The sequence below is a fragment of the Caenorhabditis briggsae genome, assembly GCF_000004555.2.
Source record: "Caenorhabditis briggsae complete genome, chrI, whole genome shotgun sequence".
In the NCBI taxonomy this organism is placed as follows: domain Eukaryota; kingdom Metazoa; phylum Nematoda; class Chromadorea; order Rhabditida; family Rhabditidae; genus Caenorhabditis; species Caenorhabditis briggsae.
Window position 1 is genome coordinate 6673046 of NC_013489.2, and position 25130 is coordinate 6698175.

The 25130-nt window shown below is 37.9% G+C and overlaps 5 protein-coding genes across 5 annotated transcripts in view; 2 read left to right on the forward strand and 3 right to left on the reverse strand.

The window, feature by feature from the left end:
• Positions 1-5469: 5469 nt before the first annotated feature.
• Positions 5470-7533, forward strand: CBG20493 (the record flags this gene model as incomplete). Its single annotated transcript, XM_002646562.1, has 3 exons — positions 5470-5607; positions 6881-7330; positions 7414-7533. The coding sequence occupies 3 exons, from the start codon at positions 5470-5472 to the stop codon at positions 7531-7533; spliced, it is 708 nt and encodes a 235-aa protein (XP_002646608.1).
• Positions 7534-8240: 707 nt separating this feature from the next.
• Positions 8241-12048, reverse strand: Cbr-pgal-1 (the record flags this gene model as incomplete). The annotated part of the gene is made up of 4 exons (XM_002646561.1): positions 8241-8559; positions 8983-9064; positions 9216-9720; positions 11872-12048. The coding sequence occupies 4 exons, from the start codon at positions 12046-12048 to the stop codon at positions 8241-8243; spliced, it is 1083 nt and encodes a 360-aa protein (XP_002646607.1).
• Positions 12049-17731: 5683 nt separating this feature from the next.
• Cbr-unc-38 lies at positions 17732-21983 on the forward strand (the record flags this gene model as incomplete). The annotated part of the gene is made up of 8 exons (XM_002646560.2): positions 17732-17853; positions 18113-18182; positions 18235-18389; positions 18437-18587; positions 19378-19617; positions 20556-20832; positions 20882-21315; positions 21900-21983. 8 exons carry the CDS (start codon positions 17732-17734, stop codon positions 21981-21983), a joined length of 1533 nt encoding a protein of 510 aa, XP_002646606.2.
• A 122-nt stretch (positions 21984-22105) lies between these two features.
• Positions 22106-23552, reverse strand: CBG20490 (the record flags this gene model as incomplete). Its single annotated transcript, XM_045236659.1, has 6 exons — positions 22106-22350; positions 22400-22616; positions 22659-23045; positions 23099-23191; positions 23237-23440; positions 23487-23552. The coding sequence occupies 6 exons, from the start codon at positions 23550-23552 to the stop codon at positions 22106-22108; spliced, it is 1212 nt and encodes a 403-aa protein (XP_045097061.1).
• Positions 23553-24424: 872 nt separating this feature from the next.
• CBG20488 overlaps positions 24425-25130 on the reverse strand; it is a gene marked incomplete at both ends in the record, with an annotated part of 1902 nt that continues 1196 nt past the window's right edge. Inside the window, 2 exons of the mRNA XM_002646558.1 lie at positions 24425-24572; positions 24619-24744. Coding sequence (XP_002646604.1) covers positions 24425-24572; positions 24619-24744 — 274 coding nt within the window. The remainder of the gene's footprint in view (positions 24573-24618; positions 24745-25130) is intronic.

Here is a 25130-nt window from a genome sequence, read left to right on the forward strand (position 1 = left end):
TCATGGGGTCGTGGGGAGGGTGAATATTTCGAGGAAACAAAACTGCTGGTTTTCTGAGGAACTTGAGTGGGTAGAAAAACATTTTTCTCAGAATATAGAAAAACATTGGTCTATTTTCAGTTTGAATCTGAGTTTGAAAAAAACTGAAGTTCTCTGAAGTGTTACCGTATTTGCTCTACTAGAAGCCAACTCTTTGGATCTCAATTATCTCGCTTCGTTTGAGAGATATTAAAATATTTAAACTGATACATTATTTCGCATAATATCCCCTATTTTTTATCAGTTGTCAGATTTTTGATATCTCTTATGGGAAACAAGATAATTGAGCTCAAAATTGACTAATGTAAAACGTGTAGTAGAAAGTGCTATCTTTTGACTTTGAGTCTGTATATCTCGATTCCTGTAAGAGATATCAAAAATTTTTTAACTGTGAAGTTACTTATCATAATATCACCAATATTTCATCAGTTGACAGACTTATCTTTTATATCTCGCATGGGAATTGAGATAGTTAAGCCCAAGCCTGATGGTTTCGGTGGGCATTTATTAAGGGAAATACGGTATTCAGGAATCGGGATAGTTGGGTTCCAGTGGAGCATTAAAAAAATTAAATGTCACTGCCAAAAGCTCTTCTACTAATCACTTCCTAGTCAGTCCCTACTGCTTCCAATATCTCTTTTCACATTCTTCTTATTCTTGAAAATCCTTCTTGGTCTCCTAAATCTCAGATTTCATCCCTAATCCTCATATCCTGAGAATCCTACATTTACAAATCTCTCTGTTTTTAAGTATCCTCAGGAAATGGAATCTCGTGATAAGATGATATGATCTATTTTGATCTATTTACTCGTCGAGCTATTACAAACAGTCATCTTCTCACAGAGCTCTGGCATAGTTTTGTTTTTTATTTGTGTTCGCACGCCTTCTGAGATCTCTGATTGTGCGGACAAATTTCAGAAATTCATCACTAAGAAACCAGAAAGTCAAGGTTAAAATAACTAGTAGAACTATAGCAATAAAGCACATAGAAAAGTAGAAATACAAATTTTCGAACAAACGAACAGAAACATACACATGAGTAGCAAAATCGTTAAAAACCCGACGTCAGTTTCGTCTCAAAAAATTTATCTCGTGGGGGTTTTGTGCGTGCAGTCAATATATTGAGACTACAGTACTAAACAAACGAAAAGCCGCTGGTGCCTGACTGCCGACAATGCCGAGAGAGCACTCGTCTCGTGTGTTGAATAGAATTAAACTGGGTCGGTGTATGGCAAACTTGTCTATTTTTCCAGTTGTGTGGTGTTCCAAAAGTTCCAATGACACGTCATCCGATTTCGTAATCGTTCCCTCCTATTATGATTCTGTATGAGCAACGCTGCCCCAGGGCTTCATGCTCGACTCGGTCCATTTGCCTTTCGTTTTTTTTGGAGACACTTGTTTTTTGTCTATGTCGCTTTTCGTTTTTTTCTCCTCTTTACTCTTTAGAGACACGAGACTCGCGGTGAGAGAAAAAAGAACAACAAGTCTCCACTTCGTTTAGATATTATCTTTTTTCAATCCATATCCCAATGGACTTTGAACCCCTCGATTTGATTTTTTTTTTGAATCGGCGACCGTTTGACAGAAGGTCTTTCTTATATAATTTATGATGAAAATTTGTTCTTTGCTCCTAGAGTGTCTGGAGCATGTACCTTGTTCTCAGATTTATAGTTATTTTCCTGTGTTTCTTACGGTCCAAAGTTCGTCTGAATTCTTGCAAAATGTCTGAAGAATTATATAAAATCTGATTGTTAAGATAAAATTTTCCAAAAAAAAACAAAAGGTCCGCTCTTTTCTTCAGGCGAACAAAAAAATTTGAAGCTGTAGAAGAGAAACGTCAGTGGCCGTGGCCGAAGGTCCCAAAACGACAACTACCGTAACCTAAACATATATTTATTTTCCGGATTACGATTTTCGTGCGTTTTCAGTTAATTTTCTCAATAACGAAAATCCAACGTAAATCCGTGAAAAGCATGCATAAAATAAAAATATTTTTAGGTTACGGTGGTTATCGTTGTGGGACCTCTTCCACAGCTCCGATTTTTTGTACCAGAATAACATCCGTTGGATAAAATATGGTATACGGTAGCTAGATTTTTATATTTAAATATGTTCGATTTCTTCTGTAATTCCAATGAGAAAAGTTTCCAATTCACAAAACTTTCGCAATTTTTCAAAATCTGGTGCATCTCACAAGTCAATGTGACACCTGTGGCGAAAGCTCCAACACATTTGGAATCTTTTTTGAATTGGATGATCATAACGCATATATTTCGTTTCACTGGTTTATATCCATAAAAGCTGTGCCTACGTGACTGCTTATTCGATTCGAATAAAAGCACAAATCATTAGCACTAGTTCAATATGATACCCTTTGTGCTATCAGTTTTTGTTTGTTTGTCCTTTCTCTTGGCGCTCCTCACCGACCCCATCGATTCGATAATTTTTTTTTCGAAAATTCATAAAACACTGCCGGCCGCAACTTCTCTTCTTCCCCTTTTCTCTGTTCCGTCCATCCAACACATGTGACCTTTTCTCTTCTTCTTCTTCTTTCCCCTATGCTTACCTTTGGCACCACACCACATCACACCAATAATAAATATGTGTGGTTTTTGTCCCCAATCATCCCAAGGGCGCTGCTCCCACAGTGAGAGAAAGAGAGTCTGTGTTTGCTGAGCCGATGGTATTGTGCGCGTCCACGTCCGGCTTTCTTATTCTTCTTCTTATTCTCCATTCCACAAACAATCATCTCTTTCCCTAAAAATCCCACCAGAGACACAGATAGTTTTTTTTTCTATTTTTGTGCTTCTTCCCACGCGCTAATCAAAAAGTGCCCCCTGAGTACCTTGAGAAAAAAGTAATCAAAATGTAAATTTTGGGTCTTTTTCTTCTTTTTTCTTCCCCATTTGTCTTTTTCCAATAGGCGTGGGAAGAAGAAAGAAGACGACACTCTCAAATCGAAACGTAGCCCCTAGTTTGATAAATGACAGGGCTCGTTGGAGCACATCGTCTTCTTCTTCTTCTTCTTCTTTCCGCCTTTTTACATACTTGTAATCCGGGCCTTTGCCGTGCCTTCGCGGGCCCTGCCATAACTTCTTTCAGAATCAATATTTTCAGAATCAATATTTTTCCTGCGAGAAAAGCCATTTTATAATCTGTAACTTTGTTCATAGGTAAGATACAGTATTCCAAATAATACCGTTTTGTAGTACTCGTGAAGCTCTATCATATCTGATTTAGTTGGTTCGAAAATATTGATTCTGAAAGAAGTTATGGCAGGGCCCGCGAAGGCCCGGCAAAGGCCCGGATTACAAGTATGCCTTTTTGCATTTGTCCCCGCCTACTTTTCTCTTGACGTCTTCTTTGCCGCCGCCGCCTCATTTCGACTCGAAAAGAAACCCTAGCAACAAAAAAGAAGGGCGATTTTTTGACTAAAATTCATTTTAGTACTATTTCCGTTTCGGTAGTGACCGGCGGTGGCGGTGAGAGCGAGAGAAAGAGAAAATGAAAAATTTCAATTTTGGTTCGCCGTCGCCTTTTTTGTATTCGGGTCGTTTCTCTCTTCTCCCGATTTTTACATTTTCCTCCTCCGCGCCACTGCTTCTTTTTCGTTTTGCTATACACAGCACCTGTTCTTCTCCAGAGTATGTTGTTCGTATTCAGTTGGCTTGTTGGTTTTTTTTCCGAATGTCTTAAAAATGCGCTCAAATGCGAATGACCGTAATAATACAGTGAAAATAGCTTTGGTTTCGACGCAGAAGCTTTAAATGGAAATGATGAGTCGCTACTCAGCGATACCTGCATTCCATAAGTAAGAAAAACAATTTTAAAGACGTTCCTGAAAAAAAACCGTAGGCGGTTACGGTAGTTTTTTGTTCAGGTGTTTAAAAGAAGAATATGTTCAAAAGCACATGTTTTCTAGAACACTCAATTCTCTTTCCCAAATAACAAACCAAAATTCTATCCTTCTAATCATATATCTCTTGAGCTCTCAGAATCCCTACAAAGCTATAATTCTATAAAGCCGTGGGCGCGCCACGCATTCTGATCAATGGTGACGAAGACGCAGCGTGATGTCTCTGAATCTACAATAACAAGCCAACACCTCATTATTTCTTATTCACCTTTGCTCCTTCTTCTTCTTCTTCTTGCTCGCACTCAAAAATTCGCATCGAATTTCACATCCATATGACTCATTTATAATTGTGGCGGCTCCAAAGCAATTAATAATCGGGGCAAGAGGGACCAACTTAGGCAAGAGGGACCAACACATGCGAAACCAAACAATGCTCTTCCTGGAGAGCACAACCTTCTTTCTGGTCTTATTTGCCCGCCAACAAAAAGCCCTTTTCAAGTGTGACGTGAATGTCTCTCTCTCCTTCAGGAAAACGGAAAGCAGTGGGAATGGAATGGCGGAAGGAAAGGGAACGCAGTGAAGCATGAAACGTCACATCACATCCCATAGAAACGGCCAAAAGTGTGTCACAGATGGCTCGTTGTATCTATATGATTATACATATGACACTGTGGCGTCATATCCAATTCGAATCGATTTCGAAACACACGCTCTCTGTCTCTATACCTTTTCGGGGGGAATAATCTCTCTGCTTTCCCTCCTCTCTCTCTCTCTCTATTCACACCTCTCCTCCTCGTGCTAACACTCACTTATCACTTTTCCGACGAGAAGAGAAATTTGGGTTTTGATTTGATTTCGAACTTTCTCGACGCGCTGTGTGTCTCGATTCGCAACAACAGTGTCCACCACAGCCAACGACCTTCCAATTTCAATCGTCGACGCTTATAAGCGCGCTTATTTTTCGTTTTACACTTTGAATCCTGCTTCTGATGCCACTTCTCATTGTACCAAGAAGAAGTTACAGCAGCAGCAGTTACCCATAGAACTTTCGTCTCGTCGTTCTCATTCCATTCGCCATCATTTGTCAAATAAAACACAACAACTTATAGAATCGATCCATTTTTTTGTATGTGATGCGGTTCTTTGTGTCTCACACAGGTGTATCTGACCCTTTTGCAAATTTGATAATTTGTTTTCTCTCTTCTGGAGGTTCTCAATTATTATTCTGGTACGAAAAAACGGAGCCGAAGGTCCCACAGCGACAACTACTGTAACCTAGAACTATTTTTATTTTCTGAATTTATTTTCTCGATTTTTGTGCGTATTCGGTCATTTTTCTCACAATCAAAACATTTTATTTTCCGTCTTTTTGTCGAAAAATAACAGAAAACTAGAAAAAAAATCCGGAAAATAAAAAAATTTTTAGGTTACCGCAAGGATCGGCCCCGGCCACCGGTGTTTCTCTTCCACATTTCTTGAGTTTTCTAATTTTCTAATTTTATTTTGTACTCTTTGACTCAAAATCGTCTTTTCTCCCATCTTATATCTAAATAAACTCTCTTTTTTCATTTCAGATGCTAAAATCAGCCGTATTTTCGTCGGCGCGCTATGAGAGCCCGGAGGAAGCGCGCGGAAAGTTCCGTGTCGACGCCATATGGGACTGCAACGCCCCGAAGTATCGCGTCGCGTGCGGACAACTTCATGTCACCAAGGTACGTCTTCTACTTCTGAAGTTGGAAGGTATTGATTGACGTCAAAACGTGTGGGGGAAAAATTGGCTGGAGTTCTTATAAATATTCATGAAAATGGATTGGGTGTCAGCGAAGAAACGTTGTTTGCGCTTGTGTAACTTGAAACAAAAAGAACTGGGCACGCTCTCCCAGAGAACATTTCCGAACTGCAAATTAATTTTTGATCTACAGAAAAAAAGTTTGGCGCGATCACAATTGCAGGTCTAAAACCGGGGGTACGCACTGGGGTTCAAGCGAGGGGATCAGAAAGCGCGCCCCAGCAAACTCGTAGGCCAGAAGAAATTTAATAATTTTAAATTGGACGCGGGTTTGATCTAGATCATGATCTATTTCTTCAAAATCAACTGGTTGCAAGGCGCGCTTTTTCGCTCTTCATTTAAAACTGTGAAACTCAGCCAACGAAATTCGGCAGCGAATTTAGAATTTTTCCTAAATTTACTGGGGCGCTCTTTCTGACCCCCTCGCTTGGAAACCCAAGTGGGTACGACGAATTCAAACGTTTTCAAATTCGAACAGACCTAAAATCGAACTGATTCAATTCAAAACAGTCCTTTTTTCGCACACGTACCAGAACAGAACGCGGACAGAATCGAACTGTTACAAGTTCGAACTGGTAAGGAGTCGAACTGTCCCAAATTTGGAACAGCAAAAATGCGATTTTGTGCAATTTCATGAGGTTTTTGAATTATAAAAAAAGTTTTATCAGACGAATTAAAAATTCATCTATAGAAAATGTAGAGAAAATAATTGCGGGTTTTTTGAGCTATAGAACTCCTAGGAATGTCAAAAACTGAAAAAGGAGATAGATTTTTTCTGTACAAAACTTTCAAAAATGACCATTTTTGACATTTTTTCTTCGGAAAAGGACCATACATGAATCTATAACCACTAATTAATTTTTTAAGAATCATTTAAATCATCTTGGAACTCCACAAAATCAGATAAAAATTCTGAAATTATGATTTTAAACCTGCAATTGTGATCGCGCCTTTTTTCTGTAGATCAAAAATTAATTTGCAGTTCGGAAATGTTCTGTGGGAGAGCGTGCTGGGTTCAGTTATATATGAACTTGATAATAGGGGCTAAAGGGAAATGTTGTTTGATCTAGAAAAACCCCGTGGAAAAAAGGATTCTAGTCATTGAAGCGATTTTTTCAGAACGTCATTTAAATGCGCTGAAAAATTATTTTAAAAAAAAACGTTCCGGAGAAAAAACACCGTATTTTTTTTTCCAGGCCACCAAATACATTGGAATGACCCAACTGTTCGTCATCGCTCTCTTCTCGATCTCCCTTCTCTTCGCCTACACATCCGCACTTCGACTGGAAGACACGACAGAAGGAACCAAGGAATGGTCGATCAACTATTACATGGCCCGTTACGTATCCTCACTTCTCTCGGCTCTCACTCTTCAACTCGGCCTTGTACTCATGATGCTTCACGGAATCCGCACCAACCGTCGCTCACTTCTCGTCCCATACATTGCATTTGCAGCAATTGCCTTGTTCTTGGCCATCTTCCAAATCTCACTCGACATCATTAACTTTGTCGACACCAAGTCCTATCGGAATTTGAGCAGCGAGAATCCGGCCTCGGCCATTCTTGTTCACTTCACCGGAGTCTTGGTTCATGTCTGGTGCATGAAGGTTGTCTGCAAGTGCTACTCGTTCTACGGAGATAAGAATGTGAGTTTCTGTATGGGTTACGGTAGCTATGGCTACGGCAGAATTCCTTCATTTTTAACTATAATAAACCTGAAATTTTCCAGGTCGCCGAAGCCATCGGACAGCAACTTCAATCCACATCCGTCGCCTTCGCTGTCGATTTCACCCGTCCACCACCATACTCTCGTCTCCCAACTGATGTTCAGCCACTCACCCAGGCCTAAGATATTCATTTTTCTTTGAATCCCTTTGTCATATATCTCTTTTCGGATATAATCCATGACTAGAAATTCCCCACCAATCCCCTTTTCTCTCCATCCCAAAAAACCCAAATTTTGACGAGTTATTTTTTTGAAATGTAGAAAATACCATAAACTAAACAAGAATTAGATGCCACCCAGTTTTTTTGTCTTCTGTATCCCATTCTGCTACCATGTTGTTGCCCCGTTCTCTCTCCCAAATCGAAACTTGTCAAAAACCCCAACCACATTGTATATTTTTTTGTATTCTTTTCCAACTGAATAATTTAAGATAAGATTTCGTGCATCGGGTGATTTGTATCATTCGAACCCCACCACTCCTTCCAAATTGCTCTTCGTTGAGCAAATCCTATTATTTTTATAAATCCCAATCCCAGTTAATAAATTTCGAGTGAAAAAAAATTTTTTAAAGTTGTGAAAAACGGACATAAAAAGAAAATGGTGAAGTGCGGAGAGCGGCGGCATGAAAGTAACATTATTCGAAATTTTCAGATTATCAAAACCTCGAACCGATGATCAAATTTCAAAAATATACAGCCCTTTCGCCAATAATTGGCGGTCAATTTTTGTTTTAAGAAAAGCAAAACAACGTTTTAACATAATATTTTATTTTCTCTCTTTTTTATTCAGCAGCGACAAGGGGAAGAAAAAGAACAGCGAAGATTTGATTTTTACAAAAGTCGAACTTCCAAAATGCGACTTGGCTCCAATTGGGAAACGAACATGACATCGTCAGCAGCAACAGCCAACGCGTGTGCCTCGCGAAGTCCCTTGGCGAACGTTTCGGTTTTTCCAGTGCTCATATCAATGGAGAACATTTGAGCCTCGACGTCATCACTAGTACCCGTCACACCAATCAGATAATGTTCACGCTCTCGGATGGCGAAGACACGTCCGATGTCGGTGGCTGAGGTGATTGGAATTCCAGTTGGAAGCGTACGATCACCCTCAGAAAGACCCGCCGAGAAACATTGCACACGTTGGTTTTCTCTAGAAATTTAGAGGATTAGAATATTAGAATCGTGGAGTCTTAGAAGCTTAGAATCTTAGAATCTTAGAATCTTAGAATCTTAGAATCTTAGAATCTTAGAATCTTAGAATCTTAGAATCTTAGAATCTTAGAATCTTAGAATCTTAGAATCTTAGAATCTTAGAATCTTAGAATCTTAGAATCTTAGAATCTTAGAATCTTAGAATCTTAGAATCTTAGAATCTTAGAATCTTAGAATCTTAGAATCTTCGGATCTTCGGATCTTCGGATCTTCGGATCTTGAAATCTTAAATACTCAAAATCTAAAAATCCTAACATTCAGAATGTGGATTTCATAGGAATCCTTAAGATTAGTTTGTCGTATAATCTGAAGTTCCTAGAAAAGACACTTCCGCGTCACTGCCGTAATCCCTGACACTAACCTGTCAGCAACACAGACGATGTTCATATCCTCGATGAGAGATAGAGAGTGTGGAATGGCGAATTCCGATGGTTGGCCGTCTTCTGGAAAATTGGATTTTAGACGTTTTCGATCACGATGCACTCTGATCGGATTATGTGGAATGAAGTGTGTCGATTTCTAGTGATGTTTGATTTTTTCGAATAGAGGAAATGCGCTGTAATGAAATAAGTAGATCAGAATGACCAAACCAACCTTGAGCAGCATTAATCTGAGCCATGAGATTTCCCTTCGAGTCGAACTTCAGAATTCGACTGTTACAGTAACCATCGGCCACGAAAATGTGTCCATTCTTAGCAACTGCCACATCAGTTGGCTTGCAGAAATGCTTATCATCCTCTCCAGGAACCAACTTCTCTCCCAAACTCATCACAATCTTTTGTGTCTTTGCATCAATCTTATGAACCTGATGAGATCCAACATCAGTCACCCAATAATCTCCATTTGAATCAATTGTCAATCCATGTGGCATATAGAAGAGTCCCTCTCCAAACTCATCTACAGTCTTTTGATCCCGATCAACAATTGCGATGGTTTTGTTGTTGATTGGTCCCAAATCTTTGTTGAATGTCTCGTCTGAGTTGAAGCTCTTTTCATCCCAAACACGTCCGGAACGATGGAATGCGACGATGTGTCCATTCGAGTTGATTGCTAATCCACTGACTTGTCCGATTGGTTTTGATGGGGCGAATAGGCCAATCTGAAAAAGAATTTTGAATTTCTAAGCAGGTTTATGGGATTTCAGATTAATCATGCAAGTAGGATCTCGGGATCGGAATAAGAACGAATCCATGATTTAGTTTTTATTCAAAATCAAGATGATTTCAGATTCTAAGATTTCTCGAAAAGTCTAAAATTCGGAGTTTCCGGATACTGAGGTTCCGAAGTGTCAAACTTTATTATTCCGGTACAAAAAACTCGAAGCTGTGGAACAGAAAAGCCGGTAGCCGTACAATTTCCCAAAAAGACAACTACGGTAACCTAGAAATATTTTTATTTTCATGATTTTTTTTCGTGTTTACTGATTTTCGTCGAGTTTTCTGTTATCAGGGAAACAGTTCACTGAAAACGCAAGAAAATCGAGAAAAACGAATCAAGAAAATAAAAAAATTTAGGTTAATGTAGTTTTCGTTGTGGGACCTTCGGCCACGACCTCTTCCACAGCTCCGATTTTCATACAAGCCTAATAGTTGCAAATACTTCTTAACCGATGACGTTTTTCGAAAACTAGCACTACATCAACTAGCGGGAAGTGCACTTTTTTAATTTCCGCCTTTTTTTCGCTTTTTTTTCAAACCAATTTCCTTCCGGAGACAGAAGCCAAACTTGTTTTTTTCTCTCACAAAAAAGATAGACTCTGTGAATGTTCCTTTGGCAAACACTTTTTCCACTAATGAGAAGCCTTTTCTCTACTCGCACGTTTTCTGGTTACACTGATCCCTCAACAAAATGACACCTTCTGATTATGAGAGAACAAAGAAGAGCTCAACTTGATGACGATCATGTGGGGATGAGCAGAAAGAAGAAGTAGAAGAAAACGAGTCATTATTATACTGATCCCACTCCCACACACCAGTTTTTTTTCCATTATTTTTTGTTGGTTCAAAATTTCTCTTTAGTTTGGTCTCCGAAATACACAGCCTCTTATATACAAAGTCACCAAAGTAATGCAGGCTATCGATAGCGCAGTGGTTACGCTTTTGCCCACCCCTCACGAGATCCGGGATTCGAAAAAACCTCTCCAAAAAAGGAAGGATGGACCTCGTACAAAAACAAATATTCTTGAGAGAAATGAATGAAGGGAGAGAGAAGAGATGACGTCATCTACTAGAAAGGAAATGCCTGGAGCGAATCGGGAAATTTCAGAGAATTTATTCAAGAGAATACATATGAATATTCCCGAACGGTCTAGGATGTCTGAACCTCCAGAAGCGTCCCCATTTAGAATTCAGGATTCTCGGAAAAAGTTTTTCGAAAAAGGTTGAGGGAGCACAAAGATGGTGGGAATACCAAACGAGAAGACTCCATTAATCATTCATTTTGACGTCTTCAGCTCAGACTACAGTATTATTGCATAGACTACAAAAGTGTGCGCTAATGATAACCTAGCATGCCCCAAAAGAGACAAGCGTCACTGATAAAGTATATCATTACGTGGCTAATTACAGAGATCGCAGAACACATTCGCTCTAATGACATCGTATTACAGTAGAGCACACTTGCACCTGCCGATCACCGCCTCCACAAGTTCTCAGAGAACACTCGTGACTTTTTGCATGAAACTTTTTTGCGCAGTTTTCCCCGGAAATGTAAATATCCGCAGCAATGAGAACTTTCTGAGATCTTCATGGTTGTAGTTTGTAGTTTGAGATGAAATTGCATAAACAATGGATAATGAGAAAAGGAAGATTAAGAAGCATGAGCCGACCAATTTTACGAGCGTTTTGCAAAAAAAAAGTTTGAAGGATCACTTTTGTCTTTTTTTTTGGCACACACCGTAAACACTTTGAGTTCAATTATCTCAATTTCTATAAAATATATCAAGAATATGTTAACTGATAACATTTTTCATTTCACAGATTTTTGGCATCTTGTATAGGTATCGAGATAATTGTGCTCAAAGTGAAGGTATGTGGTGGGCTTTCTTTTAGAGCAAACACGGTGTACTTTTTCGGAGTCTAAAATTCTCGGTTCCTGTGGAAGATATCAAAAAAGGATCAACTAATAAAATGTTTATTATCATATCAAAAATATTTTGTTAGTTGACCACCTTTTGATATCTTTCATAGGAACCGAGAAAAATTGGCTCACAGTTGCCCGACCCGATCAGCGCCTTCGACGCGTGACTCACCGATTCCTTCTGCTGCTGATCGAAATCCAAACGATTCTCCTCTACCTCGTCGATATTTGGCTCCTGCTGTTGTTGTTGTTGATCCTCTCCATAGAAATAATCAACAGGCAACGCGGAAATGAAGATGGGCGCCACGAGAAGCGCCACGAGGCAAGCGGCCGACGACGCAGCCCGCATCCTCCCTAGAATGAGTGGAGACGACGTCTTCTGAACTCACGTCGTCTTCTTCTTCTCTAGAATCGATAGAGCAGAGACGTCGACGGTTAGACGAAAGAGCAAAAAAGAGAAGAAGGGGGTGGGCGGAGCCTATTTGAGAAGGCTCACGAGACTTGAGAGGAGGGCAATGGAGGGTGAAAGAAGAGAGAGAGAGAGAGTATCGAATAATTTTTTTCAGCTTTTGCGTTTTTTTTTGGGAGGAAATATTATGGGGAAGAGAGAGAACACTCATATTTCCAGAGAAGGAAAAGTGATCAGTGGGATAATAATGAGAAGATAGAAAAAAAAAAGAGAAAACAGAAGAAGTAGAAGAAGAAAAAGAAGGAAGTAGAAGAAGAAGAAGAAGAAGAGGAACGGCTCTAGAATTCAAGATGAGATCATGTTCTAGGAAAAGTATGTGTCATACCGACAAGAGGTTTTTTGTGAGTGTGTCTGGGAAAAAGTGTCTGGAACAGAAGTATATAAAATGGATGATTCAGATGAGGGATTTGGGTAAAGAGTAGGGGAAAACAGAGAACATTAGAATCTCAGAATTTCGGAACTTCAGAATTTCAGAATTTCAGAATTTCAGAATTTCAGAATTTCAGAATTTCAGAATTTCAGAACTTCAGAATTTCAGAATTTCAGAATTTCAGAATTTCAGAATTTCAGAATTTCAGAATTTCAGAGTTTCAGAATCTCAGAATTTTATAATTTAAATATTTTCGAATTTTCGAATTATACGACTTCAAACATTTGCATTGTGATCTTATTTAAAAATTCCAATTTCTCCATTTTCCTTTTTTCAGACGCTCAAAAAATCAAAACCCCGCCGGAAACATATCATTCCATAAATCACAAATTCCATAATCTCTCCCTAATCTTTTTTCTGTAACTCTGTTTGCTTTATTCAGTTATTTTTCCTTCATAACATTATAATCTCATTTTGGCTCGAGGCAAGAATTCACTTTTTTCTTTTCAATAGAAGATGAAATCACTGTTCAAAGGTTATCCAATTTTCCATAGAAGGTTCGAGCTAAGAGAATATTCTAGAAGAGAGAGAAAACGGGGAAAAAGGGATCCCATTGTTCAGATCAAAAACGGAAACGTTGGTTTTCGGTTTTGAAGAACGAGAAAAAAGGAGAAGAAGTACTGAAGAACATTCACTCAAGACGATGAATGGAAGAGAAGGACAAAGGGACCTCTATGACTTAACAATTTAGAAATATGGAAAAGATTTCTCGCAAACTCCGGAAGTCTAAATTTCGGGAAATCTAAATTTTTTTATAATACCTTTCTTTTAAAACGTTTCAAATAAAAAAAATTCTGAAGTTTGTGAAGTTCGGTTTCAAAAATTTCTATTTCAGGAACAGAGCAGGTGTGAATATTTTATAAAGTGGATTTGTTTAAAAGAACTAATTGAGAATATGAAATTTTGAAGTGGTGAATTTTGAAGGATAATCTAGAGCTGAAAATAGAATCTCAAATTTTCCGTATTTCTAAATTTGGAAAATATAGGTACCAGTAGTTTTGTATACTGGGGTCCCTTAAAAAAGAACGCACATGGAGCAATTCAGAAAGCTATCTTGAAATTTGGAAAATCCCAGAAATGATCTAATTATAATGCTGATACAAAGAATCGAAGCTGTGGAAGAGAAAAGCCGGTGGCTGTGGCCCAAGATGCCACAACGGCCACTATCGTAACCTAAAAAGAAATCATTTTCCGGATTGATTTTCCTTTTTCACACCTTTTCGTCAAGTTTTTCTACAGAAAGAACAATACGACATATTACAAAAAAAGATCAAAATAGAGATTGGAAGAAACCAAGAGTGAGAGAACGTCTAGAACGAAATCTCAAAAACGCACTTATGTCGAAAAATTCAAAAATGTGTTGAAATGAATGTTTAGCGGAAAAGGCTGCCTGAAATTTCAGATAACTGTAAAAACAAATTCCGACATTTAATTTTTCGAAATTTTAGATCTGTGCGATTGTTCCAATACTGCTCCGATCTTGTAGTTGGATTTATTCGAATTTTTGGATTTTCTGTATTCGGATTCTACAGACTCCTCCGCACACACCTGGTCCGACTATAGGATTCGGACCATTATGATCGATTAGATGGACGACCGCCTCACTTTTTGGTCTCAATCAATAGAACCATTGTTCTGCACCTATCCCTATTCAGTTAATTTCGATTTAAATGTTTTATTTTTCTGAAAAACCTTCGCATAATTGATGACTGTTTTTTTTTGCAATCGTTGACTATGTTTGTTTCCAGAATGCCGATTGGTCTTCTGAAACTTCCCTCTGTGATTCGAGACGAAGTTTTCAGAAACTCAAAATGTTCACACCTTTTCCAATTGTCACTTTGCTCACTTCGAGTCATAAAATGCATTGAAAGAGTTAAATTGCAGCAGCATATATAAGCACATGAATGAACTAGAAGACGTGAAAATTGGAGATGATTATCATATGTCTACCAGGTCAGTCTACTATCTTGTTTGCTATTCTGTTTGCTATTCCGGCAACTCCGATAAAAATTTTTATTGCACCAAAATGTTCGAAAAGGTGGATGTTTTTCTGAAAGCTTCTTTCAGATTTCATTCATGGACCGGAACGAATAAAATACCACACATGATTATGGTTGTAAAAGAAATAAATGGAGGAATTCAGAGTGAATTATAAAAGCATGGCACATCTCTATTTGGTTACTGTGGCTCAAATAAGTTAAAGATGGATATAGACGAACTTTCGAATAATTTACTAAATATCGTCAATGCGAAAGACAGTATTTTGGAAGGATCGAAAGTCGAAATGAGTGTCGTCGATACCTTTTTCAAACTGTTCCCAAATCATCGAAGTGCTCACATTGAAGCCGCTATAAATAGAGAGCTCCCTGAAAACTCGGGAATTTTCGACATCGCAAACATCAGCCTTAGCAATCAATCTTCTTATTATTTTCAACGATTTCGTGGCCGTAATTTGTTTTACTGCGAAGCGAAAATGGATACATCAGATATCATTGACTTCTTGAATAAGTTGGTTCACAACATTGCTTATCATGATTTAGAGACACTCACCGTGCGTTTCAAAAGAAGTATTTTCATATCAAAAGGATTAGTACTTGAAGCATTCGAAACGAAACAATATGATTCATTGAATTCATCAGATTGGCCTGAAAGTTTTTCATGAGACCCGAAGTTAGTTTTTTTTTAATGAGCGGAAAAAAACTTGTTTTCTTCCAGAATCATCGGCTACTGTCCCAAACAAATTCCTCTTCGTAACACAATGTTCTACGAAATCAAACGGAAAATCGATGAAAGGAAAGGATACATAAACTTCGAAAATGACGACTTTGAGTTGTTTATTCCAAGTACTACAGAATGAACTAATACAAGACAAACTCTCATGTAATCTTATTGATAAGTCTCTCTCCACATATTGATTATACCTAACACCCTCAATCTAAATTTTTCTTGTTTAATACACCGCTATTCCTTGCCTTTTCTTTTAAAACACTCCTATCCTCGATTTCCAGATGACACCCCTATTCATCACCAAGTTTGAGGCTTTTCTTCAGTCGAAAAGCATCATACAATACCAGTTTTCCAAACTCCTGAAACAGAAAAACAGAAAAGAATTTATTTACAAAAATATTTGGTACGCATACAAAACTAATGAATACAACACAAGCGGACGGTCTAACCGCAAAACTGATACGGAATTTAATATCTAGCGTATTGTTTCCGTTTTATTTTACGTTGTCTCTTTAAAAAAGTTTTGTTCCATTTCCGTCTTCCTTTCCTAGAAGCAAAATTGTTATTATTTCCCCATGCCTACGATATTTCACAAGTGGTTTGAAACGGATCGGTTTCAATAGTATTCTTCCCTAGACTGAAGTACAACTTTCGGACCGATCTTCGTCTTCCGATTCTAAATTTTTGGTTTCAAACGTCCCGGTCCAGTGTTTGATGGTAGGAGGAAGAGGAGATCCTTCAGCGTACTATATGCGCGCAAACGGTGTACCTATGTCGTCCATATGAGGCGCCGCGCCAACGCATATACCTCCCCCCTTTCAAAATATCGCAGACAATGTGGAAGTCGATAAGATGACAGTAGTTCAATGGTTGCTTTTTCCTTTGCTTTTTCCTCAGACTTGGATCCCATAAATTATTCAGTCTTAGGTTATTGGGCCCAGACAGGTTCTTCTTTAAAATACAAATTGTCGCATTTCTGTTGAAACCCCTTCAGAAGACATGGGCACAAACAGATGAAAACTAACATCGTACCGTCGTTGTCCTTACAACAGCATCTGAAGGCTGTTGTCAGAGTAAAAGGATGCTATGGTCCTTGAGCCATTTCAGGTTCACTTTGACCTCACTTTGGCTTTCCATTTTCACATGCTCCAAAACGAAGAGAATTAAGGGTTTGTCGGTTTCACTGTCAGTCGAGTATTTTCAAACAGCCAGATCATCCGGATCTCGGAAAATGCGGATGGCGCCTGTGGTAACTGAAAAACGTGACCTAAATCGCACCATCCAATTGGAGTGGTGAGCAGGGGAACCCAGTTCTCGGGTGTCCAGCGTGTTATTCAGATCTGTACATCTCCAAAAACATTTGGGGATCCTTGGTGAGCAAGATGTACGATGGAAACAAAAGTTATGACATCGTACCGGAGCTTAATCAGGTCATAATTGATGCCTGGCTGCTGGTGGAGCAGAAACTGCCGGAAAACCGTCTGAATGTCTATGCATTCTCAAGTTTTTGATGTGATAAACAGTAATGGTCGCCCCATTAACTTTTGGACCAGATACAACTTTTTCTGAACTTTTTCTGAACTTTTCCTTGTTTTTTTTCGAAAATTTCACTACCTGGCGTATCATTTTGTGGATAATTTTTTCTCGATTTGTCGATTGAATTGACATTTGTTTTTTTCCGGAATTTTTCCGGAATTTTCATATAATATTGTAAAATTGACGGAGACCATACGTATTTTTCTAGAAAAGTCAAAATTTGGGTCGTGGCCGGTTTTCGAGTTTTTCGAAATTTTGAGGGATGGCGTATCATTATGTGGAGCACTGTATATATCATAATATGAAATATAATCAACCGTTTTGTGTTATCTTCTGCAAGAACCGAGACAAATTAATTCAAAGTTGAAAGTTCGGGAAGTTATTCTATTAGAGTGTTTACAGTAATTCGATCACGAATTTCAAATGCATATTCTTGTAATTTGCCCAAATCTTTTTGTAGAAAAGGTTCAATTCCAGGTTTTGGAAGGATTTTAACAAGGAAACCCATTTTTTAATCCTATGAAGAATTTTTGAATTCAGAAGTTTCTGATTTTCCTGAAAATGATATACTCCAGATCTCTCAACTTTCCATAGTTGCTCATTGCCTTCACCCCAATTCGAATTCATAATAATTGTTTCTCTTCTCCTACAATTCTTCCTCTTCTTTTTATTTTCCCCAACTTCTCCTCAATATCTAATCCACGTTTGCGTCTCTTCTGGCTCCCGCACTCTCTCGCTTTCCGTCGAAAATTTCGTTGGTCCCCAGCGGAACATTGAGAAGAAGAAGAAGAAAGAGTACTCTTTTCTTTTCTCTTATCGATCCCTGTTTTACACACTTTTTCCCTTCTTCTTCTTTTTATTTAAAGGAGGATGCGTCGCCTCTTCTTATTCCTATTACCCTTTTCATGTTCAATTATTCAATTTGGAGATGGAAATGAGGATGCGAAACGGCTTTATGATGATCTTATGGTTAATTATAATAGGCATAGAAGGTGAGAAAAAGAGAAAAAAGATATTGGTCGAGGTGGGAATTGAACCCTCGTTGTGAGAATGGTATTCATCTGTGTTATCCAAAAGGACAGAAAAGAGTAGTTATGGTGCCCGCTTTTATGTATACCGTGTCAGCTTGCGCCCCCGTAGCTCAGCTGTTAGCAGCGCGGCACCTCAGCGGTGGTCCCTCAAGTTCAACTCCTCCTGTAGAATTTTCAAGAAAATTTTTTTATGTTCCCCAACCTTTAAAAAACATTTCAGACCCTCAACGTCTCCAAACAAGCCACTGACGATCAAGCTGAAACTCCGCCTCAGTCAAATCATCGATGTGGTAAGATCTTTAGAATCGTAAAATCTTTTTTCCAATTTCTGTGTATTTTCAGCACGAAATCGATCAAATCATGACGTGTTCAGTTTGGCTGAAACAGACATGGTTCGATAGGAAACTGTCATGGGATCCGGTGAACTATGGAGGTGTAAATGTGCTCTATGTACCGTATGAAATGATTTGGGTGCCCGATATTGTGCTTTATAATAAGTGAGTTTTGATTTTCATGAATTCAGAGTATTTTGAGATGTTTTCAGCGCTGACAGTAACTATAACATCACAATTTCGACAAAAGCTACACTTCACTATACTGGAGAAGTCACTTGGGAACCGCCTGCAATTTTTAAGAGTATGTGTCAAATTGATGTCAGATGGTTCCCATTTGATGAGCAGCAGTGTCATTTGAAAGTGAGTTAATTTGATATGAAGCCGTGAAAAATGAGAATCAAATAAGAATGCCCCTCACTTATAACTTTGAGCTTAATGTTCTCGATTCCTATAATAGATTTCAAAAACTTGTTAACTGATAAATTGTTTATCATAATGCCAGAAATGTTTCATAAGTTTTTCAATTTTTGATATCTTTCACAGGAATCGAGATAATTGAGCTCAAAAAAACGTTTAAGGTAGGCTTCTGCTATTTGAGAAGTTATCAAAACATCAGGCTTTAAAAATCTATCGAAATGGCTTTGAAAATCATTCAAAATTTGCCCGAAAATCTCTGAAAACTCATAAAAGTTTGCTCGAAAATCCCTCAAAAAATTTTTCGTTTCACCTCAAAATTCAAAATTCATAAAAATTATAAAAATTTACTCAAAAATCATACTAATTTGAGTTTAAACTGATCGAAATTGATTTCAAAAGTCCAAAAAATTTTAGTTGAAAACTATAAAAATGAACCCTAAGTAAGATCCATAACATTTTAGTTAAATACCTTTGAAATTGACAAAAAATTGTAAAAACTGTCCTACAAATCCCTTAAAATTTTATCAGTCTTTTCCCCAAAATTTTCCCCAATTTTCCCTCAATTTCTGAAGCTAAAGTTAATATACAACTCTTATTTTTTTTCTATAAATTTTCTTCAGAAGCACAAAACGTTCAAAAAAAGTTTTGAACTAAAAAAAGCTACAGAATGGAAACTCAAGTTGGATGAATTTAAACTGAAACCTATTGATATTCCAAATGGCTTTTCTTGCAGTTTGGCTCATGGACATTTTCTGAAAATCTGCTTTCCGTGGAACTCAACGAACCAAGCTTGCGATTCGAGGAAGAAATCGATGATAAAGGAATTGTGGATAATGTAACTGTGGCAGATGATGGAATCGATTTGTCTGACTATTATCCATCTGTAGAATGGGATATTATGTCGAGAGTAGCAAAGAGAAGAGCTAAAAACTATCCGAGCTGCTGTCCACAAAGTGCTTATATTGATGTTACGGTAGGTGGTAAATTTTGTCACAAGTTTTGAAAAGCAAGTTGAATTATTGGAACTTTGAAATTTTCCATCTACAGTTTGCTGCAGTTATACTGAAAACTAAAATAAAAAAGGAATTCTCCATGAAGAGAATTCGAAAGCACCTACAGTACCACATAGTGGAAAATATTCAACGTTGACTACATACAATAGTATTCCATAATTTTCAAGTTATTCTGAAAGTTTCAGAGTACACAAAACAAAAACAGTGCTTCAATTTTGTAGTTAACAATTTTTATGAACAAATTTATTCAAATGAGATATACCCCTTGAAAGTGTCTCTGTGCTTTTTTATGCAAGTTTCAGTACTTGGTTGGTTTAGAGCAATATTTTGATGAATTTGAAAAAATTGAAGCTTTATTTCTGTTTAGTACACTTTAAAAATTTCAGACAAATTAAAAAATTCCGAGCTTTTCAGGAATTCAAAGTTCCCGTGGTTCCTCGAATAGAAATCCACCCAAGGCACCAACTTTGAGCTCCATTATCTCGTTTCCTTTGAAAGATATTAAAAATTTGTTAACTGATAAAATATTAATCATAATATCAAAAATATTTTGTCAGTTGACGACTTTCTGATAACTTTTACAGGAAATCAGATAAATTGGCTCAAAGTTAGCGGTTTGGGTGGGCTTCTATTTATTAGACTGTTCGCGGCAGATGGTTTTGTACAGAAAATTCTTATTTTTTACCATGATCTGGAAATTGGAAAAAAGGGTCAAAAACAGATTCTGGATTCTGAAATTCAAAAATTCAAAAAACTAGAAAATTCAAAAATTCAGAAACTCAAAATTGAAATCCTGGAAAAAAACAATAAAAATTGTTTTAACCATGAAAAAAATGGCCGAAATTGCTCAAATGGGACTTATCAAAAATTACAAAAAATCCCTAAATTCCTATTTCAGTACTACCTCCAACTCCGCCGCAAACCCTTATTCTACACCGTCAATCTCGTCTTTCCATGCGTCGGAATCTCGTTCCTCACCATTTTAGTATTCTACCTTCCATCGGATTCTGGAGAAAAAGTCACTTTATGTATCTCGATCCTTGTAGCATTGACTATCTTCTTCTTGCTTCTAACGGAAATCATCCCAGCCACTTCGATCACACTACCACTCATCGGAAAGTATCTTCTGTTCACTATGGTCATGGTAACACTCTCTGTAGTGGTCACTGTAGTTTGTAAGTTAGCAGTTTTGTTTTTAAATATGACGTTAAGTTCATTTTTCAGCATTAAACCTCCATTTCCGTACTCCAACTACTCATTTAATGCCAAATTGGGTCAAGAAAGTGTTCCTAAAATGGCTACCTAAATTGCTCTTTATGAGAAGACCCATTGATGATTATGAGGAGAAAATCGATGATAAAAAGAAACCAAAAGATGGAAAGATCGCTTTAAATGTTCATGCTCATCGAGTTTCGAAAGATGTTGGACACAAATTAAAAAATGCGACTATCGATGACACGATTCAGAAGATGTACTACTCTCCACCAGTTGTCAAAGCATTTGAGAATATTTGTTTTATCGCTGAGCTTCTGAAAAAGAAGGATAGAGACGACAAAATCGATGAGGACTGGAAATACGTGGCGATGGTTTTGGATCGACTGTTTTTGCTGATTTTCTCGATCGCTTGTTTTGTGGGAACTGTTATCATTTTGTTGAGGGTGAGTTGTTTTTTTGGGTCAGAAATTCCGAAAATTTCGACCATTTTCTGATTATTTTTTCTGCGTTTTTTCCAATAATTTTTCCCACTTTTGTGATGGCAAAGTGTGATTCTGAAAATTATAAAATCGGAATGTTCCGAAACTTTCAAATTTTCGAAATTTTTAAAATCGGAATATTCCGAGAATTCGAAAAAATTTGAAACCAGAATAATCCGAAAGTCCGAAAATTTCAAAATCGGAATTTTCGCAATTGCTAAAATTTTCCAAGTTGAATAATCCAAATTTATAAAAAACGGAAAATTGAAATACTCCGAAAATCTGAGATTTTAAGAATCGGAATTTCGAAATTCCAAAAAATTGGAATATTCCGAAATCTACCAAACCGAAATACTCCAGAAATTTTAAATTTGGAATATTGTCTAAATTCTAATATTTCGAAAGCTTCAAAATGGGAAAATTCAAAAATTTTGAAATTACAAAATTGGAATATTCCGAAATTTTTAAAATTTTGAATTAGGAAATTTCGACAGTCTGAAATTCCGCATTCTTGAATATAAAACCTAATTTCAGTTTAAAATTTCCAGGCTCCCACACTCTACGACACTCGAAGCCCAATCGATTTGCAGTACCGCCCGGCCAACTTGTCTGCAAATCCAATCAGTGTATAAAACTAAAATTTCCGATTTTTTAACAAATCAAACGGGTACATTAGAGAACTTAATAAATAAAAACATGCAATAAATATACAAGAGATTGATAGTTATACATCTGATAGTGAAAACAACAAGAATTAATCAACAGAAAATGTGAATCCGGGTCTTTTTCGTTTTTGAGGATTCGGAGACGACGTCGAGGCGTCAGATGAAGCGGTTCGCTTCATTGGAATTTTCGGATAGATTTTTCGGACTGGCGCAAGATTAGAAGACGTCGACGGTTGGCTTCGTGACACTTTTTGAATTTTCGGAAGATTGGAATTCGGTTGCATCGACATTACATCCATGTAGGATTTGACTGCTAAACAGTCTTGGCTTTCAGCTGAAAATTCAATGTTTTTGAAGATTTTTTTAACAGAAAATAATCTTACAGCCTATTTTATGTCCACAAATCTCAATTCCTGCCTCTTTGAGTGCTTTCAAAAACGTTGCCAACGCATTTTTAGTAACATTGGAATTAGCACGAATCGGCAGAACTTCCGGAGTGCCCGTCAGAATACAGTACCACGGATACAACATGGACTGCCCATTATGAAATTGGATATCGTCGTAGACTTCTGGCTCAGAATTTGGAAGGTTGTAGCCGTACTAAATACATTTCTTATTAAAAAAACTACAAGAAAAAAGTACGGTTTTCTTCCAATATGACATCATTTGAGTGTAATTTTCAAACGGAGCATCTTCTGGAATTTTCCGATGAATCTTCACAATTTGTCCTTTTCCCAGCTTCGGCAAACACGAAATCCATCGGGGTCTTCGGATTTTTCGGCTGATTGGTCCTGAGTGCAACTCGGTAAATCTCTCATCACTATCCAGAATATAATGCTTAAATGGGTGAATTCTAACAAATTCTGCAGTGAGCTTAATGTAGACGTTTCCTCTTTCAGAACAATGAGTCATGATTTCTAAAAATTTTGAAAAATTTGACAACGTTTTTTGGACAACAAAATTACGAATTCTGGGAAGATTCGTGTGGTTCCACGACAGGAAATCACCTTGTACGAAGCACTCGCCAATCTAAAAAACTCAAAACTTCGATGTTACTAATTCTAAAATGTAAAAAAACCCACTCGAAACCATCCAACTTTCTCCATGAAATAGAAAACCCCAAACGGTAAAGAAGACTCAATTGACAAGGTGTCACAGTCGCACTCCATTTTTATCTGAAAATCAGAAATCATCTAATTGTTGTATAGAAATTATACTACCTTTATCATTTGTTTCTCCAAAAAATCAACGAGAACTTCATTTTTGAGGTTTTCCGGGTCAATAGTCAGCAAAATTGTGCACAAATCGCGTTGTGGAATCGCCAAGCAACCTCCGAACGCTTTGCAAGTCTCCAGAAGATCTCGAGAAAGCTTGCTTAGAATTGCGAGCGCTGCATTTTTCCGATTATCATATTCCATATCGACCTGATTAAAAAGAAATGGATGTTGATGATTATTTTGAAGAGTTTACCGATAAATAAACCGATTTCAACTTTTTCATGTTTAAAGTAACCACTGGAATCACTTGCGAATTCATTTTTTGATGAATTTTGTTGTCAGGAAAAAAAAAAAGAAAACTGGCTCGCACCGTAAATCGACACAACGTAAACACCACCACTGCGGCATGCACAGTTTCTCTACTACTGTAGTCTTTACAAAAAACATTATCGAAAATAATCGTTTTTTTTATCTCCGCCCACCCACCGCAAATGCTTTAATGATCAGTTAGGCATAATCATCTCATTTGTGAGTCTTCGACCAATCGCAACAATGTCCGGACGTGGAAAGGGAGGAAAAGGTCTTGGAAAAGGCCTCGGAAAAGGAGGAACCGTGCGTCACCGCGCTGTCCTTCGTGATAACATCCAAGGAATCACCAAGCCAGCCATCCGCCGTCTCGCCAGAAGAGGAGAATCAAGCGGATTTCAAACCTCATTTACGAGGAAACCCGTGGAGTTCTCAAGGTGTTCCTTGAGAACGTGATCCGTGATGCTGTCACCTACTGCGAACACGCCAAGAGAAAGACTTTCACCGCCATGGACGTCGTCTACGCCTTTAAGAGTCAAGGAAGAACACTCTACGGATTCGGAGGATAATTTTATCATCTTCTTGCTTCCCAAATACCGAACCCAACGGCCTTCTTTAAGGCCACAAAAGCCAAAAATCCATAGTTCAGAACTAACTTTATTGAATCTACGGGCAGAAAACAAAAGAAATTAAAGCAGCTATTATGCCTGTCTGAGAAAAAAAAGGGTGAGACGCAGAGAAATAGTGTCTGCGTCTCCACTTAATATGTGCTATTTAGGCTCTCCGCTTCGATATCGCTACCGTATTCAGACTGCAAAAAATACTCTCTAACCTTTTTTTTCTCAGACAAGCATAATACGAACATAATAACACAAAATTAAACATTTAATCAGAATTCAAAAAGTTGAGCATTCTGCTGAACAGAAATGAAACGTCGAGTCCAACGATGAATCCCGGGGTTCCAGAGCTCAACAAACCGACTGCGCCGGAGAAGACAGCAGCACGATCACGGCGAAGAGCGTCTTCATCGAATCTGGAAAATTTTCGAACTTTTAATAATAAAGCAAATACAAGAAAACCTCAAGCTGTAACACTTTCCGTACAAGACATAATCACACAATCCACGTAGCTTCAAATAAGTGAAATAGGGTCCCAAGGCGGCGCCAACCAGTGCTCCAGCCTGTCCGCCAGTTACGAATCCATTGCTGAAAATGTAGTATTACCCTGGTATAATTTCAAGGCAAATTATCATTGACTATATGTATCATTGACTACAAAGTCTCATTGACTACAAAGTATCATTGACTACAAAGTTTTATTGACTACTTTTTGTATCATTGACTACAGCACTTGGGTTCAAGCCAATGGGTCAGAAATCGCGCCCCAGTAAACGTGAGATTTTAGAAAAAATCCGCTGCCGAATTATGTGGCTGAGGGGGTACGACGAATTCGAACGTTTTCAAATTCGAACAGACCTAAAATCGAACTGATTCAATTCAGAACAGTCCTTTTTTCGCACACGTACCAGAACAGAACGCGGACAGAATCGAATTGTTACAAGTTCGAACTGGTAAGGGGTCGAACTGTCCCA